Source organism: Camponotus vicinus, unplaced genomic scaffold (assembly GCF_025532165.1).
Source record: "Camponotus vicinus isolate PSW18456_S1 unplaced genomic scaffold, iyCamVici1.0 SCAF_11, whole genome shotgun sequence".
NCBI classification, from domain to species: Eukaryota; Metazoa; Arthropoda; class Insecta; order Hymenoptera; family Formicidae; genus Camponotus; species Camponotus vicinus.
In genome coordinates this window covers 9,191,433-9,219,107 of record NW_028141947.1, presented here as the reverse complement: position 1 = coordinate 9,219,107, position 27,675 = coordinate 9,191,433, and the positions used below count along the sequence as shown (strand labels likewise).

The following is a 27,675-nucleotide window of genomic DNA, read 5'->3' as shown; positions in this document are numbered from 1 at the left end:
TTGCCTCATAGCACGAGAACCGCGACAATATTTATATACTGTGTAATTTGCTTTTGCAATTGTACATATTTACGATAAATTGATGTCGAGTGGTGCTCGACTTTGAGTGAAAATAAACACTATTTATTGAGTGGAGTTCGCGGAATCTTTTACGTAACAATTATTCGACGTTAATGGATTTTAACTGTTACCATGTATACAATAAGTAAACGAGTTATGACACTCTTGGTGAGAATAATGCGATTTCTATGCTTTCCAACAAACAAGTTCTACTGAGCTGCGAATTTCTGCGACACATCATATCACAGCATGATAAGAGACATTATGAATGATATAAATTATTTTGCTCAATTTAAGGAAGGAGAAACTTTAGACAAGTGTCTAATGTAAAATATAAATATCTTTTTTTCTTACGGGTCTTGTAAAAGAATCTAATCTTTTATTGGCACTCCAAAACAATTATATATGAAAACTAATACATGAAATTCTGACAAGTCGCTCATATGAGAATATTACACGAGAGAGGCGGTGGATTATGTCGCCGGTTATAGTGAAGCAGTAAATTTACTTGTCATCTGAAAGCGTGTCATGCGGTCGGAATTTGCGGAAAGATGCCGGCGATATAGAAGAAAGTAATTTAGATCGCTCCTCAAAAGGATCCAATTTGAAGCGCGCCATGAAATTACTACTTGTCAGGTCATGAGTCAGGTTTGTTGGTTGTAACTTGGACGTAGGTTCAATTTTATTAGAACTCAGAAATTTAGTTGGAAGTAAATGTTTACACCATTATATATTACACACATGCACATATACACATACACGCATACAGGTATGTTTTACTTTTTGTCGTAATGCATAATAATTGCCTTGTTATCAAAGAAGGAAATATTAAAACACAACATGCTTTATTTAACATAATATTATTTAACATAAAAATAAAATGATTGTGATTTCCCTGAAACTTATATATTACATTAACGACTCCATTTTTATATTTATGACAAGAGTGTTATTTTGCATAAGATTTGATATAAAATGTGTGCAAAAAATTATTTCATTTATTCACAAAAAAGATATGCAGAAGGAAAATCTAATCAACATATCATTGTAATATAAGATGTGTAAATAACGAACAAAAACAGTAAATATTACGCTATTTTGTAAAGCATTATAAAAAAAGGCATTACTGTAAGCCAACTTTAGCAATCTGTTTTAGTCGTGGAGTTAATATCCTCGGGGGGACTAAATGTACTCCCGCATGTTTACATTTGCACTCATATAATAGCCGTATTGTTCCGGCAATATGTCACATGATGACGCAAGAATAAAACAACTGTTAAGAAATAGCACAAGATATCGAAATTGAAAAGCACGATTTTATACTATGTCGCAAAACTCTCGAAAAGTAGATTTATACAGTCACATTAATAATCGTTTGCATTAAAAAAGCTATGGAAATTTGTGAAATTGCAAACTCGTGATAATTGTCGTACGATACTTGCGACTTACTTTTTACGTTCTTAAATAAACGAGCGGTTTAGGATTTCAATTATTGAAAGAGATTCTTTCTTTATTCTTTGTGGATTGATAGTGATTTAATTAAATAAATCATAAAAAATCTACAGTTTACTAAATTTAATAATTATACGTGATAAATAACAATTTGTAAATAAAATCCATTCTCTTCTCTATGTAATTATATCGAGATATTTTTGTTTCCAAGACTCCAATAGCTAATGGAATAATATACAGGAATCTAAGTAGGAGGATTAGATAAAGTGGATGAAAAAAGATCGTAAAAGAGTAACGGAAATGGAATTATATCAGAAATAGAATAATATCGGTTTTTTTGTTTTGACCAGAGAGAACCATTATGAAACAGTAAAGTCCGTAAAGTCCATAAAGGATCATTATCACGAGCTTATTGTATACTCATTTGTCAGGACAATGCGATTTCTATGTCTGATGCATTGACTGATCTGTTCATAAGAGAGGAAACATTATCTGCCATTACGTCAACTGCAATAATAATTTCACTATTTTTATCTTTCACTTTTTTGAATAATTCACTTCTTTTTGAATAATTAATAGAAATTTTTACGATAACTGGAAATTATTTTTCGCTATAGATAACGCTATAGATAACGAATTCACACTTTTTATATTTTTAACACATTTTTTTTATGTTAACAAAAATACGATATGATACTCTGACAAAAAAACTGCTTCATCTATTTAAAAATTATTAAAAGAAACAAAATCAGAGAGAAAAAAATTAGAAACTAGGATATTTCTACGATTAATAGAAACCAAATTTGTTAAATTAACAATTATATGATGGCAAATATATATTTGTTTTAACAAGGAATTATACAATTTTTGATTTTTGCTTCTGGCTTATAATTTTTTTTATATATTTTATATATTTTTTAAATATTTCATTACGAAATATATTATCAGCAGGGTTAGTTTACGATTTTGGAAAATACTTATTCATTGTCTGCAGTTGTATTATACTGTCGCATATTGTCCCGTATATATATCTTTCATTCAAAATAATTATATGCTCGTATATATGAGTGATCTAGTTTCACTTCACACTCGTACATAGATGAAGCATAGATTCGTTATATAAAAACATTAAAAAAGCTTTCTCGAAAGAATATCTCTTGTTTTGACGTGATGATGAGAAATTTATTATCAAGTGCAACTAAAGCAAAATTGATTAATTTTTTACAAAATTACAAACACACATTCTTGATGTAGATATAGAAAAATTATAATAGAAAAATGAATTAATTATTTATAGTAAATTGCTTTAGATATATTTGCCGCTCTTTCCCATAAAATATTGTATTCAGTGTGTGAAAACTTGCTTAAACAGTTTACGTACACCGTAAATAGATATTTGTTGCTCAAGTGTACTTTCGAGCACACCGATCGTTCAATTTCATTTCGTAGAAAGGCTAAAGTACACCTGAGACGAGAGACTGCAACGAAATCGTGTTCAACGATGAGTTCTTTTACAACTATCGATTTACACAGAAAACTGGCGGAAATTTCTACGGAATTAAATGTATATTTTATATGAAAACATTTACTTAATAAAATGCCGCGGCTGCATTAATTAAAAAAGAATTACGGTATCACATCTTAAAATATTTTCATCCTTTTCGCGATACGTACACATTGGATCTTTTTTCCTTCGCTTATAAATCTTTAAAATGATATCTTTTTCTGCAGAAGAATAATATTCTCTTTTGTAAAAAATTCTCTAATTTGAAATATATATATATATATATATATATATATATATATATATATATATATAATCTCAATTAAGACTAAAATAAATAATATTAATCTTTATGACACACACTCACTCCGTCTGGATGATATTTTGGCACACCACTCGGCGTCGTATTACTCCCGCAAAATTCAGTTAAAACATCCTGAAGTTTCCGCGTGGAATCTGAAAAATAATTAACGATTCGATAATTCGTTGCATTTAATTGAACCTTATACTATGATATTGGAAGAAAACGACAATTGTTAGACATCAAAGAAGTGATCAAAATTTAAATCAATCTAAATAATAGCATATTTTTTATATTGATCGACAAAAATATTATTTAATAATAATATGAAATATAAGAGTAAGTTAAAAAATTAAAATAAAAGACTTTTTTAGATGGAAAGATTTGCTGTATATTGCACATTATCGTAAAAAGTGAAAAACATCCACAACGCTTTTCTTTAGATTTGTAAATTTATATAAATATTCTATTAAAAATTTATTATTATACGCATGTAATGTAAAATTCGATGCATATAATTACAATTTTTTTAAATATTTATTTTGGGCATTGCTATAATTTGGATCTATATTTGTATGTTACAGATCAATGTTTACATAGTCAAGTTTACATAGTCAACTTCGCTGTTGCGCATCGATCGGTGAGTGAAAAATTATTATTTTAATTACAAAGATTAAGTATAATGGTTAATATAATTAATTTATGTTATTTAATTAAATTTTTTACTTTTTAAACTTCTATTATTCTATGGTTTTATTTATATACAAGTGCTTAAAAATTCTCTTACGTACTTACGTGTGCGTGTGGCGTTTTTTACTTCAATTGCTTTTTAATAGATTATCTTCGCGATGTTACTTTCATATTTCCGTGAATTCCTCACAGAATTTTATCTTAATTAATTATTTTATTTTAATTCATCATTTTATAATCTAAATTCTTTTTCGCAAGTACGAGCACGAATTTTTTCCGGCATTCTTTTATTGTGCGTATTTCAAATAAAAGATTATCTAAATAATAGCCGCATTACAGTAATACCAGTAAATTTGTCGACGAATGACGGCAATTTATTTCGTGAAACAAAGTGCAACGCTCGTACGATGAATTAGAGCTTTCTTGCGTGAACGTCGCACGTGTTACTCCTTCTCGAGAAATGTGTTGGCTGTTACTATAGCCTCGTATCTCCATCAGCCGGTTGTAAAATACTAGACGACGGGACACCTATACATCGTCAAGCTCGCGATCGAGGGGTTATACGCGGAAAATCCGAGATGTTTGCTGTCGTCGAGTAAATCGCACGGAAATACACGGTAGTCAATGGAATGATATGAATTTCAACGTTCGACTCTATTACATCAGCTTATATCAGATTATATAACAAATAATATCAAACACATGTTTGTTTTAATTCTTTATTTTGTTATCTGCGAAGAATTTCTCGAGATTTCTCGCAATAATTTCTATCTAAAGAAATATTCGTAGAGATATCCGCGAGATTTCTAGAAAACTATCGCAAGTTACGAATTGCATATAATTTTTATATTTTTAATTAATTTAATTTAAATTGTTTTATAAATTGTTCTTACATTTTTCCAAGATAAAATATGCGTTTCCAAGATAAATAATAACGTTTTATAATAAAAGGAGAAATGACGAGAAAAAAATATAAATTATTGTTCGATATTTATTTCCAACTTGCCAGTATTTGTATTCTGTAAAAAATCTCGAACTATTTTTAATGATTCAACAAGTTGCTAATAGTTAGCTTTTATTCTGGGCAATTAAACGAAATACAAACTGTCAATTTATTTTAGTCATATTTAATTGAGCCAAGTGCTATCTATAATTAAAGATAACGCTTTTTTGGTAACAATGAAATTTGAGAATATTCACTATGAGGGTATACTAAACCTGGATGTAACTTAAGGCAATCAAATGCAAAAGGAGATTTACTCACTCTAAAAAACCGATCATTATTTTTCATTATTATCACATTCATTAAATTTTCCCATTTAGGAACGAATATGTAATTACGTTCCAAAACGTTCTAGCAAAGTGCCAGAATCCTTTTATTGTAACGTATTTCCTCGCGTATTAGTTTGCACTTTGACGATAGCGGATAATATCATTATCCGTCTTTCATCATTCAAATAACTTCGTTGTCTATCGCGATAATTTGATTCATTCAACGATAATCGCTCAATGGTGCGCGCTACTATTTCCACCAAAAGGAAATTTTTAAAGAACGCATCACAAAAAATTCATCTGTATTCGAGGTGTAAATTTTTATGCGCGATGATCTATAAAATTATTGTACACATTGAATTCAATTTGAAAGAAAAATAATTAGACGAATTCTCAATATGTGTGCGATCGTCTAAAAAATAAAAATGGATATTAAAAATAATGAAAATCTTATAACACAGTAATATATTAAAAAGAAACAAAAATAAAATTTGGATGAAAATTCTACTTTAGTTGATGATAGATAGTATAGTAATTTGCAAACACTAAAGAATGTTGAAATTTTAAAATGTACGTATTATATCGCTCGAATTTTCTCTTATTCTTGTGTGTATGTGTTATTATTTAATATAGAATTGTATCGATAATTGATTACAAATATAATCTTCTCCAATTTCTTTTCACACAAATTAGTAGTAACGTCTAAAGTAAAAATAAAAAGAACATATAAAGTTGCCCGCATTAAATTTTGTCGATATTAGATAAGTCAAAGTTTGTTAAACTATATTAGCAACACGCTTTAGAATTTATGATTTGTTAAAAATTCAAATGAAAGAGAAGACGAGAAAGAAAGTGAGAATGAGAGAGAAAAAGGAAACCATACTTTTCGTCGTGATTTATCCGCATTATTCTACACGTTTCAGCACTTCCTTCTCTATCTCCTTTTTTTGTTACTTACAAGCTGCCAAGTCCTGGAGTTGTTGAAATTCTGCTGGCGAGAGCTTATCCCAGTGAAAGGCCATCCTTACTTTTGGTTTATGTGTCCCTTAGGACGAGCGGCCAGATGTACAATATTGAAATTCGTCAACTGCGAATCAAAAAACGCTACTATGTATAAAATATGATTATTATAGAGATAGTCTAGAGATTTCATATCTCATTATTTTTACATAAAAACAATGTAAAATATTACATATATTAAAGCTATTTACAAGATAATAATTGCATATAGGAAAATAATATTTTAGTATTATATATTAATCGCATATAGGATAACAACTAATTGATGGCTTTATAAATTTCAAAATATATTGGCTATTAAGAATATTATTATTTAAAGAAATATAGAAATTATTTAATGACGAATTGTATAATAATCCATTAATATTGAGTCATAAAATACTTTATTTATATTTTTTATACATTTAATGTATTAAGAGACTATTAATAATATATTCCATTTTTTATAAAACACATACGTATATCGTGGAATTTGTAATTTTACATAAAAAGAAAATAATTTATTTATTATTTTATACAACAATATGGCTGATTTAAATGCGATTATCATGTAATTAGTATAAACTATAAAATATATACATGTGAATATACATATATATCTTTTTTTTTTAATCAATTCATAAAGATCAGATTTAAAATGTCATGTCATACAAATCAATTTTAGTCAGGAAAATTATATATTTGTTAAATCAGCCTACAGTAATAATCATGTTGTTGATTTATTATCGCTAGTGGTTTATGTTAATATAGTCTCTTGCGATCTCGCACATACATTCGTTACGCATCGCTGGTGCTAAAATTACAGATTTATAGTCACTGTGGCCGCTTTTCTCTTGCTGTAAACGTACCTATACGCAAGAGAGGAATCCGTATTTCGATCGAGCATATTTCTCCCACAAACGTGACGGCGCGTGGACATATATTCCGCTAGTGAAACTCATAATGTCCAATGAAATTCGTTTGTGCAATGCACGTAAAAATTTATCTGCAGAGAAAAAGCTGACACGCGTTATATTCGATATAAAGAGAGAGAGAGAGAGAGAGAGAGAGAGAGACAGAGAGACAGAGAAAGAGGGATATTTTTAAATATATAAAATAAAATAATTAAATTTTTTAAAATTTTGTTACGATTATTTGAATTAGTCAATATAAAATTTGCAAAAATAACAAAAATTAAGTTTTCGATAAAAAATAATTTAATAAAAATCGATAAATTTAATAAGTTACATAGTGTTTCTTTAAATAATCAATACTAATTACAAATAAAATTTTATTTAATATAGGTACAAAACTCTGTTGTTTACATAAAGATTTTCTTTTTCAAAATTTTATTATATTTATTGCTCTTATGTGAAATAAAATAAAATAATATATCTGTGTGTTTATTTTTGCAAAATTTATATGCAGAATTTATTTTTGTAGGATTTATTTGGAAAACGTAATTACATTTGAAATATTCTATTTATTATTCCGGGATATGTGATTATTCATATTTTTTTAATATTTTAGAGAATTATGAAACAAAGAAAAACTTAGCGCTATAAAATAGCTTTGATTGTTTAAGAAATGCAATATATGCAGCGATATATTCTTGCAATATTTGTTTGGAAAATAAATTTTTTTTGCTACATTTCTAATTCTCATCTTTGGATATTAGTAAAATTTTACCGAAAAAATTATTGTAAATAAAAAAATTAACGTGTCAATAATCTATTTTTCTTTAAGTGAATTAAATCGATATTTGTTACTGATGCGTAATATTTTAGATACAATCTGGGTGTAAATAATAAAACCACCTGTAAAGCGGTTTAAAAAAACTCGAAAATATGACGAAGAATTAAAAACACATATTAAATAAATTCTTGTTATTTCGTATACACGAAATCCTTAATCCATACTGTCGATAACAAGTTTCGACGAATACGCCGCAACGCATGATCGCATTAATTCCGACGAACGCTTCTCCATGCAGTACTTTGCTATTGTGAAAAGCGAAGGATTCGATCTCCCTCGCCTCTCTCGCAGATGCAAATGCGCCGGTAAAATTTCGCCACATTACATATATAATCCATTCTTCCGTGTGTGCGGAATTCGCGCGCGCACACACATTTCGCACCCTACAAGCATGAAATGAAATTTTACTGGTCCGTTGCCTTCTGTGATATACTGGCACCCAGGTCGACTGTGGTTGCGAACAAAATGCCACCAATCGATGCGACAGGCGCGCAGTGTTGTAATTAGTCACACACGTACATATACTCACGCAAATCCGAATGAAGGACAGTCCGAGATGCAGTCTAGCGCGGTCCAGTGGGATTATCCCACTTGGAGAATAAATCCCAGCGATGCGATTGCAAGGCTTTTTTGTCCAAGAGCTTCTCGCTTTACTTTTTGCCGAAGATAAAATCACAGCGACGAAAAAGTGCATGCCGATAGAGTGGTTTTGGAAATGTAGACGAGTTTTAAGAAGAGATCTATGTTAATTATAAGTAATTTTCAAGAAAAAAAAATACATGCAGTTCATATAAATAATTCATGTATCCAACAGAATATATAAATCTTGAATTGCTGTCATATTCTCACATTAAATAATTGCACACAAAATAATAATGCACACGCTTCTGGGAAAAGATATTTTTTATTTTTACATGCAGATCTTGTTTATAAGGTTTGCAATCTAACGTTGAAAAAGATCCGAAAGAATTTATTTCTAACAATCCTTTGAGTCTCCCTGCGGCAATTGTAAAGCTTTTCAGCGCAAAAATATTTTTTTCAGAATTTTCTGTTCTTTTTTTTTTTAACGAAAAGGCATGCTGTCGCGCGTGTTTATATCGGTCCCCCGTTTACATGGTTTTTTTTCAGTTGACAAATTGCATCCACCAGTGCGGTAATACATTGTGACTGAAGAATTTAATTTCACAATTTTTCTTGTAAATTCTCGCTTTTTTATTTTTCGTACCAAATGTCGTTACTAATTATATTCCCTGTGTGTCTCTTGCACAACATACAAACTTCAAAAATTTATATTCCTTATAAAAGATAATTTTTTAAAATTAATTATATGTTGCAATTTTCTTAAAGGAAAAATATGCGCTTAGAAGTTTAAAGATAAATTATAAGAGAATTATTTTCTTTGCCGATAATTTGATCCATCGTTCGTCATCTTAACAAGGAATATAATTCCACGATATTCTCATGGATCATAAATTTTAAGAGGATTCGCACGTTGTCGACTGCGGTTTAATCTCTTTTACTTTTATAATCTAGCCAGAATTGCGTTTCTTGTACGGTGCAGGAAAGTCGTCTATAACAAAATGGTATGTGTGTCTCACGTTATAGCGCTTACAACGACCGGTGAAACCGTAAACCCAAGTACACGAACTCGACGAAAGGTAGTTAAGTAAATTTATTATCCTTCACCAATAACGAAATGAAATATACACCATCGTCAGTTAGCCATAATAGAATCACTGTATGTCTACGAAGACAAGCACGACGGTATATACTCGTATGCAATGTATTACATGAACAATGTGTAGTGTGTACGCACATATATTATATGTAGATTAATTCAAAGTTTAGCAATAAGTGTTGATAATAAGATATGTTTCTATTTTATATTCTGCATATAGCTGTATTAACGAATTCTCATTTATAGTTACAAAATGTCTTTAAATTTGTAAAAATTATAATCTAAGTTAAATATTTCTTTTTCAATTTTATATTTCATTTTAATTATAAATGATAATTTATGTATATTTGGATTTACGGTTCACAATACGAATAAAGGACTCATAGAATATTTTTGCAGATAAATAATTTCTGGATTTGACAACCAATAAGACTATTATGTGTGTTTTGTGTGTATGTGTGTGTGAATCTTTATTCGAGAAAAATATCGGGTAATATTTCCAATAAATTATGGTACAATGTGAAAATGCGCTAAGCTTTTTCTCGAACAAACTTGTTTTCAGTAACGAGATAAATATTACATATTTCTTGAAACGGTATAGATATAGGCAATCGTTTTCGCTGCTTATATAGATGCATGTGTTATTACATGGCATGAACTCGTTGATATTAATTCGATTTTTTATAAGTAATGTATTAAGTAAGCGATGCGCACAGATGATAAACTAATTTCAATTTAGCCATATATACTTTATATAAAATAGTTGCGTAATGTTATATACGTTAAGAACGTTAGTCTTACGTATTTGTTTAATTTTATTATCACATTTTTATTCATATTTTTACAAAAGTTATCTAAAATTTTTAAATATATCTCGCTTTGTGCATAGAATTAAATTATTTTCATTAATTTTTTTTATTATAAAATAATTTAATAAATTTTTAGCATTTTTCAAAAATGAAAACAAATAATATCAGAAATAATATCAAAAAACAAGTCGAAACTATTGGCGTGTGATAGAAAAAAATCTGCTAGAAATTTATTACATTACTTTGCAATAAAAAAATTAATGAAATATTAATGAAAATAATTGAATTCTGTACACTAAGCAAGATATATTTAAAAATTTTAGATAACTTTTTTAAAAATATGAATAAAAATGTGATAATAAAATTAAACATAAATACGTAAGACTTGAAAGAACGTTCTTTATATATATATATATATATATATATATATATATATATATATATATATATATATATATATATATGTTATCATTTTTTTATTTTTTAACTCTACAGCGTTTCTCTGATCATTTCATAATAAATAAAGTTTAAAAGTTGCATCAACGAAATATATGTATAAGTAAAAATTTTTCATCGTTGGTTAAGACTGATAGGATGATAATTAATTTACGATAAAGCCGCAGTACGTTACCGAAAAATGTTACCGAAAATGTAAAGGATTTAATGGAAAAAGATATAGTTTAACAGAATTTATCTTACTTTCATTATCTGTCTCTCTTTCTTTTTAATAGAACAATTTTGTACTCTATATCAGAGACTCTCTCTTTACATATTCATAATTAGAAGCGCAAAATCATAATCTGTGTAATAACTGTTTCGTGCGAAGAAAAGTTTTAGACTTAGAAAGCTTGATAAAAAATACAAATAATAACAATAAATATCATATTGCTATAAAATATTTGCGAGCATAGAATTATGATTGTGATATGATGTAGATTCGTGTATGAAAAAATTATGTTATTTTACTATATCTATTTAAATTATAAATACAAATTTTTTACAATTTTTTATATTTGAATATGAATTAAATAATAGAATTAGTGCATCGCATAAAATTATTATGTCGAATTTTTGAGCACATTCTTGCTAAAATTACAAAAAATCCGGGGCTAAAAATAGAAAAGAAATATTAAAACATTTGATGAAAAATTCTTTATAAATCAGTCCTTTTCGAGAAACTGATTTCCATATGGCACTTAAGAGTTATGCGTTGATTGCAATTAGCTTAGAAAGATAATTAGGACACCCCTTGAGGCACACCTTATACATTGTATATATCTATACCATATATATACTTACATACATCGCGGTCATGGTAATGTTCTCACGCATAAGCTTAAAATTAGTCGCATTGCGCGTTTATTGTTACATGTAACGCATTCTAGGGATAGCGCCAAGAATACTCCATCAGTATAATCACCCGCACTGCAGCAATACTAATTCCTTAATAGATTTTGTTGTTATTTCGCTAACGAGATAACTGGTTTAAAAATATTTTTTTATTACACGCAATGTGCGTGTAATATACATATAATAGAGTTGTTATGAAGGAGTTGCACGTGCCTAACTTTACGCCTTGATTAAACCCAAGCAAGCACGAACTATACTATAATTAATCGATAAAAATATACAAGTTAGAAAAAGAGTACAACACACAAGTATCTTTACAGAATCAATTTTTTAGATAGATAATCCTGCTATAAACTTTTTTATCTCATTTATGAGATAAATGAGAGCGCAATTTATGCAACTTTTTAATTATACACAGTAAAAAATTTTGTAATTAACATATTTCATATGTCCCAATTTATCCACTCTAATTTTAATGTTAATTTAACAGAAGGCAAATATGTAAATAAATAACAAAAATAATATGTAAAAAATTAACACAAAAATGTAACACTTAAACGTTATCTGGAAGTAAAGTTCATGTAAAATTAACATATTTATAGTGTTAAATTTAATAATTTAAAAGAAAATGTTATTCTTACATTTTTAAAAGTAGTTATTTAAAGATTTTGATAAAATTAAAATGTTAAATTTACATAATCCGTGTGTTAAAAATTCTATATTTTAACGTAAAAAAAATGTTAACGTTATATTTTTAAAATGTTAATTGATATATTATTAGTATTATCGTTGCAGTGATACTATATATTACTTATTGTTAAGAAATAATACTAAATATTAAATATTGTCAAGAAATAACACATTTTTCTGCACAAGTTATTTTATTCAATTACAAAGGTACATTACATTACGCAGGAAAGTATCAAATTCATTAACTCGTATATCCATTAATTTACAATCTGCAAGACATAGTTCTTATTTAATAAAATAATATTAACCACCACACATGTACTTTATCTTCACTATATAACTTCACTGAAAGAATATTACTCGCTTCACCTCTTACGCTTATAAACACACAATAAAATGGCTTCAGCACATATAAAACATACGGATAGATGCATAAATGCTTGTTGTCGTATCACTCCTTGCCGCACAGTAATCGTGTCCGCACTTGCGCGTCGCAACCAAAAAAATAAAAGACAGTGATATCTCTTTATGATAAATAACACAAGAGACATGTGATTTAACAGATGGAAACTGTTATAGAGAGAAAAGTAACACAACTTATCTGTTCATTTTAACATATAACATATTTCAAAATTTCATGCATTTACATATTAATTAACATCAAAAATTCGTGCATTTACATATTAATTGTGTTGTTTTGACTCTTAGAAACGGTTAATATTAACTCAACGCAGGAAAGTCAAAATAACGCAATGACAATATGTTACATTAACATAAGAGTATGTTAAAAATTTAACACAAAAATTTTTACACGAGAAAAATTCAACGGAAATACAAAATGTTTTTTACCGTGTGGAGTAGCAGTATAAATGCTATCGCCTCCTTTTATGCATGCGTTTATTGATTCATATATTTAATGATATTTGTAACTCTTCTTTTTTTCACACGTAAAATTATTATTCCATTAACAGTAATAAACGTCATTACGAATGATCATTAGCACAGAGCAAAGTAGAATATGTTTACAAAGAATGATGAACCGGCGCTTCTCGAAATGCGTTACTAAGCACGCCATTTATTACCAGCGAGGATGCAATTACTGAATCGTTGTTACGTACTTAAAAGTGAAACTAAAATGAAACCGTAACTATATAGGAGCATAATCGTATGATCGCATGACCATTTATGTAATCGTTTGCGATTTTAAGCATGAACACGGGAAAGCACATATCGTTTTAATAAAAGAGATGAAATTCTTGTATTAATTTATAACACAAATTTTCTTTCTACAAAGTAAAATAAAATTTTGATAAAATTTTCACATTTTGTAATAAATAAATAAATATATATATATATATATATATATATATATATATATATATATAAAATTATATGTTTTGTTACGTTATTGCTACACGGTAAAAAATTTTGTATTTCTGTTGAAATTTTCTCTTGTAAAAATTTTTGTGTTAAATTTTTAACATACTCTTATGTTAATGTAACATATTGTCATTGCGTTATTTTGACTTTCCTGCGTTGAGTTAATATTAACCGTTTCTAAGAGTCAAAACAATACAATTAATATGTAAATGCACGAATTTTTGATGAAATATATTATATGTTAAAATGAACAGATAAGTTGTGTTACTTTTCTCTCTATAACAGTTTCCATCTATTAAGGATGTTTTGTACCTATTTTCAAAATATTGAGAATTTAATGAAAATTGTACAGAATGTCCTTACATATGTTTAGAATCTTCAGTACAATTTTTAAATCGATTCACTAAAGCGTTCACAAGTTATAAAAATTTTAATTTGTACCAAATTAACATGTGTTCTTATGGGAATCGTATAACCACGTCGATTCAAATGACAAAAACACATGGAAATAATATTCAGAATTTGTTTAAAATTTGCAAAAGTGTAGTTTAGATACAGAGGAAATATTTGGTCAAATAATATTATACAAGTACTAACTGGTTAAAAAGATATTAAATATAATTCAATGAAATTAGCCATATATCTGACATAAGGCGAAATTCTCTGCCAAAAGTTAATCATTTCGATTAACAAAATTCGGAATATTTCAGTAAAAACGCAATAAATAAATATTAAAAAATACACTGCACTGTAGCTAAGATCAAATTGTAATATTCCACACAATTTCTCATACTCAAAATACACCAAAAGTGGATATTCGTCAATATTGATTTTCAGCTACTTTTTGCTGGGATTGTACATACAAAGCATCCTTAAATCGACATGTCTCTTGTGTTATTTATCATAAAGAGATATCACTGTCTTTTATTTTTTTGGTTGCCACGCGCAAGTGCGGACACGATTACTGTGCGGCAAGGAGTACGACAACAAGCATTTATGCATCTATCCGTATGTTTTATATGTGCTGAAGCCATTTTATTGTGTGTTTATAAGCGTAAGAGGTGAAGCGAGTAATATTCTTTCAGTGAAGTTATATAGTGAAGATAAAGTACATGTGTGGTGGTTAATATTATTTTATTAAATAAGAACTATGTCTTGCAGATTGTAAATTAATGGATATACGAGTTAATGAATTTGATACTTTTCTCCATAATGTAATGTATCTTTGTAATATTGAATAAAATAATTTGTACAGAAAAATGTGTTATTTCTTGACAATATTTAATATTAGTATTATTTCTTAACAACAAGTAATATATAGTATCACTGCAACGATAATACTAATAATATATCAATTAACATTTTAAAAATGTAACGTTAACATTTTTTTTACGTTAAAATATAGAATTCTTGACACACGGATTATGTAAATTTAACATTTTAATTTTATCAAAATCTTTAAATAACTACTTTTAAAAATGTAAGAATAACATTTTCTTTTAAATTATTAAATTTAACACTATAAATATGTTAATTTTACATGAACTTTACTTCCAGATAACGTTTAAGTGTTACATTTTTGTGTTAATTTTTCACATATTATTTGTGTTACATATTTGCCTTCTGTTAAATTAACATTAAAATTAGAGTGGGTAAATTGGGACATATGAAATATGTTAAATTTAACACAAAATTTTTTACTGTGCAAGATCAAATCACAATAAAGTGTCTGTAAAATTACAAGTTACACAATAATGAAACAGTTCTTATGATAAGAATAATTAAAAATAATTATAGAGAAAAAGTTATTATAGAAAGTAATTATAAAGTAATTACAGAGAAAAGTAATTATAGAAAGGATCGAAAGAAAAAAAGCGTTGTATCTTTAACGAAGAAATTGAATTTAGATTTAGCCTAGAAGATTCGAAGCACATGCATGTCGGAATAATGAGTTTGTAACTACGTAGCGCGTGTATATAGTCAATCCTCTATCACAATAGGAGACCATTTGCGCATAATAACGCGAATTGCAATGCTATTGCATAATTGAACGTATCTGATAGTTTTGATTCAAAATGTAGTATCTTTACACTACGCAAAAGCTTGCGTTTGTTCAGTATCGTTACAAGTGACTACCATTACAATACACAATGTATCGATGGACATTTGATATGTAGTTTCTTCTGCAGTAACAAAATGCTCGATACATTTTATCCGCTAGCAAAAACGATGGCTCGCAAAAATCAAGTTTTTTTTAAATCTTAATCCTTCGTACTGCATCGTCACATAGCGTCGTATTTATGGTTTTCGCAAAATAATCGCTAAATCCAATGTATCTTCCGCGCTGCTTTTTCGATCTATGTTTTATTTGTAATGAATGAAATATACGAATGAAATATACGATCAAATATTTTTTATGCTCCATATGTAAAGTAAAATATATATTATCATGTAATATTTATTTAATCCGTCAACGTAATAAATATTCTGGCGAAAAACTCTTGCATTACACGTGTGAATTCTAATATTATAATATTATTAAAACGTTGCATATTAGATTTTAAGACTTTACAACATTAAAGCTGGTTCACATGCATTCGACATGCATCCTCATATTGGGAAATGTGAAATATTTTCTTTGAAAAAAAAACTGAAATTCTGCAATTGGCAACGTAATGCGAGAAGCGTGTACATTTATCGTTTTGCATTTAATATCGTAGATCATATACATTGAGAGGTGATTGGCTACATCAAAGCGATATGAAATCTAAATAGCGATACATATCGAATATTTCATTAATCTATATGCACACACACGCACACATACATATATAGGTGCATTAATTTCACACCCCTACACATCATTACGTTCAAAACTGATTCGTTCATCAATAAATGTGCGCAAAGTTATTTACTTTGATTTCTGCTTGTTGTACAAATTATCTCGTTCATCTTTGTGTAATTGACAGTATTGTAAATTGATAGAAACATTAGTGTTGTAATAGAATCGTGAGCAATTGAAAAAAGCTGATTGTAAAACTTTGCAATGTTAATAATTTTCATCTTTTAAAATATGAATTAATTTAGAAATATGAATTTAAAATACAATTTAGGAGATAAGCTTCTTAGTCGATTAATCAGATATTTCTGGGTATCCAAAGTTAGATAGAAAATTTAGTTCTCGACCAAACGTTTGGTTTTTAAATGTACATCACTGACAATGCCAGACGATCGATGTTTGTAAAAAACGGAAAAGCTCGCGATGAGTGGATAGGAAACGGGTATGTAAAAGGGAGAAAAGAAGTGAAAAAGATGCGTCGGGGGACGCTACGGGCATTTAATTAAAAACAGAGGCTTGGCTCAACCGCCGGATGTCGTCGAGAGGACGAATGAATTACGAATAGCAAAGTTCATTCGGCGCTATAAAAACCGCAATGAATGTTCGCGATTTCTGGGTTGCCATAAATAAAATCCGATCTCCGAACGCGATGTCGTTCTAAAGTATAACGATTAATATAATATCATTTCGTTTACGATCTGAGAAGTATGATAAATAGAAAAATAAATATATATTGTTTGCATACATATCATATATATTAATAATTCAATTCTTTTTTGCAATATTATTTATTTATTTATAAATAAAATAAAATTTCATTTCTTTTACGTTCGATATCTGCATGAATTGTCTGTTCATTAAAACGTTGCTAAATTTAATTAACTTAATTTAGAGCTTAATATGGGCGGTTGTTATGCGAACAGCTACTCTCTTTATATATTTTTTTATGCTTCTCTATTATATCTGAGATGAATTTATGTAGTTCAAAACAATTTGCATATTGATTATTAAAATGTATTTATTATTTCACAAGATTTTGGTGGAAGATACATATACATAACTCTACATAGGATAGTTACATAGATTGTTTGGGCAATTTTTAATATTCTGGCCGAAAATGCAATATTCGTTCTTTATTATAGAATGTTACAGAATTTTTTTTATTACAGAATTTTATAATATAATGAATTATTAATAAAATATAGTGTGTTAATGCAATAAAGTATATACATATACACGAATGAATTTCTAATATATACATTCTAATATATTCATTTATTCTATTTTTAAATATAAATAGATTGATAGATACAATAGTAATTTATGAGATGATAATAGGATTAAGGATGATAATATTTAGAAATGTGATTTGAGAGAGAGAGAGAGAGAGAGAGAGAGAGAGAGAGAGAGAGAGCTCTTTCTGCAATATTTTATGTATAATATCATATATACAAAATCAAATGATTTGTTATGATGAAGAATACGTGCAAGTTTCGCATTCCTCTTTAATAAATGTTATATAATTAGGAAATGCATCTAAAAATTTAATGGTCTTTTGTTCGCGCTCTAATTAATTATTGTTATTTAAGAATTACATTATTATATCAAACTCAAGCATCTATAACTTGGTTTCATTTATTTACTTTTTAACAAGCCATTCTTGTTGGTGATAAAAATATAAATGACAAACTATGTTATATATGAATCTAAACCATTAAGTTAATTGTTTAATTACTATTCTTCCCTCGATTCGCTTATTGTTCACGTAGCCAGAAAATCTCTGATTAGGAATATGTTTCTCTCTCACAGTACCTATTAATCTACTTATTGTAAATGCGCGATGACTCGAAGTTTCTCGAAAACTATATAATTCATTTAACTTAATAATTTTCAGGAACGAGAAATAAAATATTATCAATAATCGTGGGAATATTATCAATAACCATGAGTAAAATATCATGAGTGAAATATCATTTCGCGAATCACATAGTTGCATCATGCGTACATATATATAAATCAGTAATTTATTTTCATATCAAACAAATAATTAGTTTATTATATATTATAATTAAAATTGTAAAAACTTATAAAATTGCAAACTTGCAAAATGTCTATCTTCATAATATTCACGATCATCGATAAATAAATATAATTGATTGAAATTTGCTATGAATTATAATTTTAACAGCATTCTGGTAATTTTACTTGGTTTGATTTAAATGTTACAAATATTCAAAGGACGTTGTAAAAATCTTTTAGATGTTTGCGTACAGTTTATATTTAATGCATTCAATATTATTAAATGCTAAAAGTTAACTAATATTATATACCATTCACGCATTTTGCTCCGAAATCATAAGCTGTTACGTACTTTCTTGCGTTGCTCCAAACTACCCTGTGTTAATCTATGCTGAAGTGTTTACTTTAGTTTGCTCTATGCTATGCCATATTGTTCTTCTAAGACTTATCCTATATATCTTACGTAATATATATCCTTCATATTACTTTACAATAGTAACAACACGTTTTGCTTTGTGCTGCTCTTTATTAACGTTATTAACTATTAACACACTAACAAATATTATTAACTATTAATATACTAATAAATGTTGTTAAAATACATTGAAGGATAAAAATTTAATTGCTGTTTCTTTAGAAATAAATTAGCATTAAATTTCATTTTACTTCGTTGCGTTTTAACGTAATTACTCGGAATCAAGTAAATAATATACTGCGTGCAAATGACACGCTGCAGCGGTAAGTCATTTTTGCATATTACACGCGTAAATTAATTCCAGTATTTCCATGTGTATATTTATGTGAAATTCAAGGCTCGCTATTTTTTCATCTTTTCAGGACATCTGATTAGCTTTAGAGATTCGTAGAGTTCTTATTATGCATCGAGACGCATAAGATCAAAAGTGCTCTCTTGAAACGTCATCAGTGGCAGCAGAGGAGTATCCGAGGGCGGAGGACGCTTTTCTGCCGACAGGGTGTCAAGAGGGAAAGAGAGAGAGGGAGGGTGGAGGGTTAGACTGTGGTTGTGGAGAAAGGGTGGAAAGTGCCACAGGAAGGAATCAATACGTACTAACCGTCCGGAACACGTTTGAGCCGTTATCTCTGCAAGTGACAAGATCATGGTAGAGATAGGGTCTGGAAAAAAATTTTGATTCTACAAAACGTATCTTTCCCTCAATGTTAGCGTCATCATCATCGTCATCGTCGTCGCCGTCGTCGTCATCGTCGTCGCCATCGTCGTCATCGTCGTCGTCGTCGTCGTCCTCGTCGTCGTCGTCGTCGTAGTCGTTGTCATTGTCGGTAAAAAGTAATCTCGCCTCTTTATTGCCCGTAGGGCGTCAAGAAGCAGGGATAAATGAGCGCGCCTGATGGTGCTCGGCATTTTATTCTTTTCCTGGCCTAAATTAAGCACTCGCCTAGGATCATTTTGCGTTATAAGTGACATGCACTTTTTTTATTACGACTAATTATTTCTCCGCGAAAGTGCATGCAATATTATGAGCGCGAATATGGACGATATATAATATATTCCATTTTGCCTTCTTTTTATGCCCAACAATTACAAGTTTTTCAAGATGAAAAGCTGAAAATTTAAATTATATTCATTCTATCATGCACTTTTGCACGTATCTCTTTCATTATATTATAATTTTAAATTTACTTTCATAATTTTGTCAGATTTGAAATTAATGCAAATTTCAAAATGCGATGACCGCAAGGAGTCCTTTAAGCTACACATACCTCAAGTCGCAACACAAACTGTCGTTCCACATTAGATTTCAGCAAGACTTAAAGTTTTCGCGAAGAATACGGGTCGTAGTATATTAAAGTTTGCGCACGTAAACGAGGAGCTTTAAAATTCAACACTCCATCCGGCGTTAGCACTGACGACGATAAGTGCATAAACCCGCGACACGAGATATCGAGTTTCGATACTTTAGCTTGCCGTGCTGCCTAGAAAGGCAGAAGCGCTAGCTCTATTTTCTTGGCGTACTTCGTTGTCTTCAATGTTTTGAGAATTTTAAATAGAAATTTGTAGCTCTCGCTATTTGGCACGCGATTTTCGCAGATATCGATAGCAGGCATTCATTTGTGAACTATCGATAGCAAACAAAGCATGTATTCGATATCTCTTAATCACGCAGTCTTCAGGAAAATATTATCCGAAAAAAGGAAGGGATGAGATGAAGCGAAAGAATTTGAAACCTCAAGTTTAATTAACTTCTTACTTTGTAACCGACTGCGCTCGCTTTATAAGTAGTAAACGATTTCTTGCCATAAGGATAAATGAAGGATTCTATTTCTATCTCTTCATCTTCGCGTTCCGCTATTTTAAAGTTTACCGACCCATCAAGATGGAAATTACTTTTATTCGGAAACTTGCGCGCGACGAAACTTTATTCCACTAATATCGGTAATTTCAATTTAATATCCACGTATTGCGGTCGATGCGAGAGACGAAAGAGGAAAGCGATATAGGAAACACCTCGTGCTAAATCGATTCGGTAAATGTGACCATCATCCACCAACCAATAGTTTTTTCATCGTGACAGAATGATAACAGCGAGAAAGAAATCTCGCGTTTGTGCGCTTTTTTAGGAGTTAAAAACAAAAGATTTAGAAGTTTCTAAATTATTTGAAAATTTTGAATCAAATCTATTTATTAAGCGCGCAATTATTAAGATTAATGAAAAAATTTGATGTATCTGAAAATAGAAATATGAATATTACTTTATCCAAATAAAAGAAACGTCATACTTTCAGAAATTCTGAAAACAATAGTGCGAAAACTGACGAAATTACAATTGCGATTAAAGCGCGGTAAGAGACTTCTCTCACACAATGATAGAAAACCGGATTTCCTATAATAAGAACGATAAATTAGAAGGCACCTAACGAAACCGCGATCCTGTGTTCATCGTTTGGCGGAAGCCATTGGTAGTCCGCGCGATCGAACAGATGAATCAGCAAGAGAAAATTTACGAGCTCCGTAAAGCGTTTTAAGACCATCGTGGACGATGCACTTTTTGCCAAGAAAAGGTCGAAGGTAGATTTAACGAGGTAATATAGCCACGTACTTGACAGGTTCGTATAATTTTCTGACACCTTAATGCGGCAGCGGGTATTAATCGATACAAAATTATTGGAAATTCCACAATTAGAAGTGGAAATCTATCTCTCATTTTTAATAGTGTCTAATCTTTCCGTTCTAATCGCACTAATTCGATGGAGCAAACATCAGAAGGTTGATTACTCTTTTATTTTAAAAAAGATAGAATCAAAAAAGTCTCAAAATAAATTTAAAATTGAAGATTATTTAAAGTGCTATAGAAGAATCAGTATATTTCATATTAACATTATTTTATTTTGAATTTGTTCTTTAATGTTTATGGCTCAAAAATAGTAGCATAAATTTATACATCATTTTTTTCACACGTATTATATCTCAATATATTTCGAAATTTCAAATTATGCTCTCTAGTTATGAATTTGATAAATATTGAGAAACTCTTATAGATTATGTATAAATTATCTCTGCCAAGGAAATTCTAGAAATAGCTAACAATAAAATATTATAGCAGTAGATATAACGAGTGGAAAATACGCTACTAAGTTGCCGCTTGAATGTCAACATGAATAAGAATCGAGATGTAATTTCAACATCATAAAATCCGAAACGCGGTATTCGAAATCGAAGTAATATCGCCGAAGAATATAAAATTGTAAAATATCCACAGCCTGAATTGCGCAGCAATCGATGTTGACGTTTGATCGCAATATCAATACGTATCTCGCTCATATAATATTGTCTCTTACTCACACAAATTGCGATATTATTTTGACAATCATGCATTCAGATTCAAATCGACGTTATATCGTTTTCCATACGAATCGAAATACTCTCTTGAGACTCTTTCCAAGACTTTCCAAGGAACTCTCTCTCTCTCTGGAAGGTTGTCCATGAAGAGTGCTACGCGTGATTTGTAATAATAATCTTTGAACAAGAGCGTAAAATCATAGGTGACATAAAGAGGAAGAAGGGAAAAGCAGACGACGAAACGAATTTAAAAGGTTCGTCTTGTTTGAAACCAGAGTTTTTTTCTAGAGAAAGGCAGCAAAGGCTCTCTGTGGGACAGTAATACCGAAAAGGAAGATATACTTATATTTGCATATATATGTATGTGTGTAAATACATGTAGTGTGTATGTATGTATTGAACGCACGCGCACTGAGTAAATGTATTATGACGAGAAAACTTTTCCGCTCTCATATCCGACTTTTTCTCGCCGTTAGAAAACCGGAGCAAAAGGATCCTCGATTTTCTTTCTTCCTTTCTCGGGATGTTTCCGTTCGCACTCGGTACTTTTTCAATGAACGATGTGTTCACTAACGAGATGATAGTGTGAAAGGAAAAGACAAGAGAAAAGCTAATTTGTGGTATCCGAGCTAAGCTATTTGTGATATAAGAGGTTAAAAAAATTCGATCTCCATCTAAATCCATATAAAAAGCGAAAGAAAGTCTTTTTCTGTGAAATACGTATCGTTTAATTTTTATAATTGCATATCTAGAAACTAAAATTGTTGTAACACGAAGTAAGAGTGTCTTCGATCTCTTGAATCAAAAACGGATGAGAAGCATCACTAATATCTCAATCGACAGTATCAATCTCACGCTTCGGAAGGAAGGTGCTAAGTATTGGTAATAATTTTCTTTTAAAAGCGAATCCATATTATTTCAACTAATTAACTAATAAACAACTAATTAATTGATGAGCGTGCTAAAATATTACGAGAAATTATATTAAATTGACGATATTGTTTCAATGAGAAAATTTTTAGTGATATAGAATATATTATTACATATATTAAATTTTTTTTGATATTTATATATTTTTCAATATCACGAATTTCTTTCTTATATTTTTTCCCCGAGATACAATATTCGCCGCAACGATAATAATTTTCCTTTGGCGCGTAACACTTTGTTAAAGTTCAAAGGAACTAATTTGGCTTCTCGTCCAAATTGTTTGACGAGGTTACACATAGGTAATTTAATTTCACGTGCTAAGCTCTGGTTGGTCGACATATGCTAAGAACACAATGCGGTTCCGCATGCGGTTTCGCCCCGCGCACGAACAATTTGCAGATACAAATTCGAATTGTATAAACATTTATAAGATTCGGCGATACTGAGAATAAAAAGTACCTTAAGTTCGTTTTAAGAAACTTGTACAACGAGACAGAATCTTAAACTGTTAGCAATCAAGCTCAAGCATTCAGTTCATTAAAGATAAAAACGATCTTTTGAATTTAAAACTGTTACAGTTTCATTATCCAAGTTTAAAAGATTTATAAAAGACAAAATGCATTATTTAATAGAAAAAATAAAAAAATTTTACCTTGTTATATTTGTCATTTTGTAATTCAAAGCAAACATTCGCAGAATACAAAATTAAATTTATGACTCAATTATCAGGCCCAGAATAGCTTTCATTATACACCAAAAAGAAAATATTGTTGTACGTAAAGAGAAAAATAATTTTCAGCAAAAGTAGAGGGATGTTTTGTCAAAAATAAATTCTCTCTTGCTGACAATATATATGTCTCGTAGCATGCAATTACTACTTTGTGAATTGTCGTAAAAACTGCATCGTTACGACAACTGTGTCGTTTCTTATGTAGTATATTATTGCGCGATCCCCCAAAATACACAAGTGGGTAAATGTGTGATATTATGGCTACTATGTGAAAGCGCTTGCATGCGAAAACACGTGAGTTTGTGCATCTTCGTGGTTAATGACGATGACAAGGACGACTTACAACACGTACCATCGCCTCGTGCGGCAACTCACACGTGTACAAGCGAATTTATGCGAACACCAATGGTATATGTATACACGACCAGCTTGGCCGGGATGCATTCACGAGGATTTTACGAACTCGATTTGAAAGCTTAGCCATAAATTCCCTCGATAAACGGCCGTTTTTAGAAACGAGGATGCGCCTGCGTTACGAATAGTTATGTACTTTGTAATGTCGCAATTGTCTGAACTGTGTGTATTGCATAAAATAATATATATCTTGTTCTTTTCGATAATGTTGATTACTTAACGCAAGGGAGAAAATAATAGCGATAGCGAAATTCTTATCATTGTGTTATTATTATAAGGATTAATTATTATTCAAATATCCTGTACTTTTTTCGTTGTCAAAAATGATTGTAAAATGTAAAATTACTATGAAAGTAACAGAAATGATATGTACATAAGGAGTACATTAATGTATTTTTCTAACAGTATTCTAACAATTCTCCTCCTATTCCTTTTTTAATTTAACAGTCAATGATTTAATAGTAGTCCAAGTAGTAAAATATTGAATCTATCAGCCATAAATACATATTTACAGCAAAGTAATCTTACATTTTCATATAAAGGTAAATATTATTTTAAATTCCAAGTGTGAAGCTTGGAGGAGAATACCTTGTTCTACAATATTATCTATGCATCTCTCACTTAATTGTTAAGTTATCATGAATACGCGCGCAATGTGATAAAGCTCTGCCTCGCGCGAGTTACAGAAATGTACACGGTCCGAGTTAGGCAAATTTTGCGCTCGTAATACCTCTACACACACTGTGACATATTGTGTGTATACCGTTCGCTTTACGTAATAAATTACATCGTCATCCCGAGCGAATATAATCTGACTCGCGTTCCGAGTGCCGCCTACGATCAGCCGTTAAAACTGCGGACCGCCGCCGTCACGTTATTGCGGCGATTATTTATTCGCCCGCGAAGCTACGGATTGTTTTGCGTCTCGCGTGAAATTCTTACGTGCGGATTCGCGTGAGCCATAATTATGTTGGCACGGGTGCAGTTTATAAATGCGCTTCGCGTCGCGCGAAATCGAAATTGCGCGGCGCATGGCGATTAAAGAATCGCACGGATTTATGGATGACCTTTCTGTTATACCTGTAAATAGAGCGCGATGTATAGATTTTGCGATTTATGGGACAACGTGATTCGGGTTTTGTTGAGATTTTACGTGCGCTGAGTAAGTATACGCAAGCCGAAAATGTTACAAACGCGTATTATAAAGTGCGTCTGAGCGACAATTTGCACGTGACATAGCGCACCCGTGATTTAATGCACCCCGCGAATTTATGCAAATGTCAGTGAGGATGCATTTATGTATTGCGGTGACATCACGCACATTGGTGCGTAAACGCCGCGTAAATCTACCTAAACGCGGCAGTATACCATTTTGTGCGCTTCATGTTTCGCGGATGATATTTTATTTGCACATTAATCATGTACTTGTATATAATTAGATAATATTACCGTTTTGCGATTTCAATGTAGAGGTTGACTGCGCTCGATAGATTGATTCAATGAATCTTATATTTCTTCTGTTTGGGATTCGTTTATTAAATTCTTTTTCATAAGATATAAACTTCTCCGACACTTTTTTTATCTTTATTATTTTTCATTAATTTTATTGAATACTGAATTTTCAAAAATTGTTATGATAGATATGTGAATTGTAAAATTGATATTTAAACAATAGTATCTCAATGAAACCACATTAGCACCTTTGAAACGAAAAATATGTACCCATATATTAATCAAATCTCTTAAAAATTTAGAGAAACACTTACTAACATATAGAAAATGTGTACATAAATATTAATTATACAATACTCTTCTCTCGCAATAAATAATTAACAAACCAATTTTTGGAAAGCTGTAAGATTTTTCCGCACAATTTGTATCCGAACGGATTCGCTGCATATCGATGTGCAATCGATGGATTTATGTGAAATATTCGACTTCCGCTTTATCGGAAACGAGTTCACAATTTCAACAGAATACACACATCATGGCTTTGCGATATGAAAAACCACCGAAATGAGAGCGGAAGAAGCAAAAGGAGAGGAGAAAAATTCGTATAAAAGGATAAAGGATGAGCGCAATGGAACTCGTTATCATTATATAACACGGAAGTTTGCTGTCCGAATAAGGAGCACCATCTTCTGTTCTGCCAATTACTTCCTTTGTTTTTTTCTTCGCCGTTTCTCTCTCGTCCTCTATTTGCATCTCACTTAATTAATCTCTAATTTTCCTTTATCTCACTTGTTTGTCTGTAATTAACATTCGACATTATCGCGCTCACATACAAAGAGGAAAACGTACACATCACTTCTTCACGAATTGCTCGACTTTCGCAATTGATTGTTGACTTCCTTCCTTGTTGACGTTTTTCCGTGATAGCATCATAGTTATTACGATTAAGCATCGCTCGCTTATTCATACTCATAACTTTGCATCAATGTTGTTAGCGTGTATTCCAAATTTTAATTGAAATTAGTTTTATTTTTAATGATACTATTTCTCATATTAAAAATATTTTCGAGAAAAACTCAGAAATATATATATCTTAAGATGAGTGTGTTGTGTGAAAACTCTTTCCGAAAATTTGGCATGTTTTTAAGAATTCTAGACAGCGCTCTAATAAGATCTTTTTTTCATTTTAATCGCCAGACGTTTTTATAAAACGTATTAATATAACTTTAGAGAGAGAATTCTACTAATTACATGGAAATTTTAAAAATGAGATACTAAGTTTGCAGAGGCCAAAAATTTGAAAGATGAAATTTAAATTAAATTTTTTTATATATTCACTTTGTTTATATACTTCTGATTTTTTCTTATTGGTTAGAAAATATTAAGAAAATTACTTCTTGTATTTTTTCTTCATATTAATATTCAATCGGCTTCCAGCATTCATTAAAATCATGGTGATGGATTTTATTCCACGCGAAAACTTGCATTATTTGTTCTCAAAAAAATAAAGATTAAACTTTTATTGATTAATCGG

At 30.0% G+C, this 27,675-nt stretch overlaps 1 protein-coding gene and 1 long non-coding RNA gene across 6 annotated transcripts in view; one reads left to right on the top strand and one right to left on the bottom strand.

The window, feature by feature from the left end:
• The window catches only part of Dgk (diacyl glycerol kinase 1), an 87,785-nt gene that overhangs the window by 41,664 nt on the left and 18,446 nt on the right, over positions 1 to 27,675 (bottom strand). For 2 of the 4 annotated variants that reach the window (XM_083081118.1, XM_083081119.1), the window contains exons 2-3: positions 6,238 to 6,366; positions 3,384 to 3,472 (exon numbers count right to left, since the gene is read on the bottom strand). In XM_083081118.1, the coding sequence (XP_082937244.1) occupies positions 3,384 to 3,472; positions 6,238 to 6,301 (153 nt within the window). In that variant the 5' untranslated portion in view covers positions 6,302 to 6,366. Of the gene's footprint in view, positions 1 to 3,379; positions 3,473 to 6,237; positions 6,367 to 27,675 lie in introns of those variants that run through there. The other 2 variants (XM_083081121.1, XM_083081120.1) reach the window with 2 other exon arrangements.
• On the top strand, positions 22,605 to 24,926 carry LOC145961637 (uncharacterized). 2 transcript variants are annotated; one of them, XR_014435667.1, is made up of 4 exons: positions 22,605 to 22,869; positions 23,092 to 23,267; positions 23,368 to 23,497; positions 24,551 to 24,926. It is a non-coding gene; the product is annotated as an uncharacterized LOC145961637 (long non-coding RNA). The 2 variants fall into 2 exon arrangements; XR_014435666.1 differs by lacking the exon at positions 24,551 to 24,926 and having other exon boundaries at positions 23,368 to 24,152.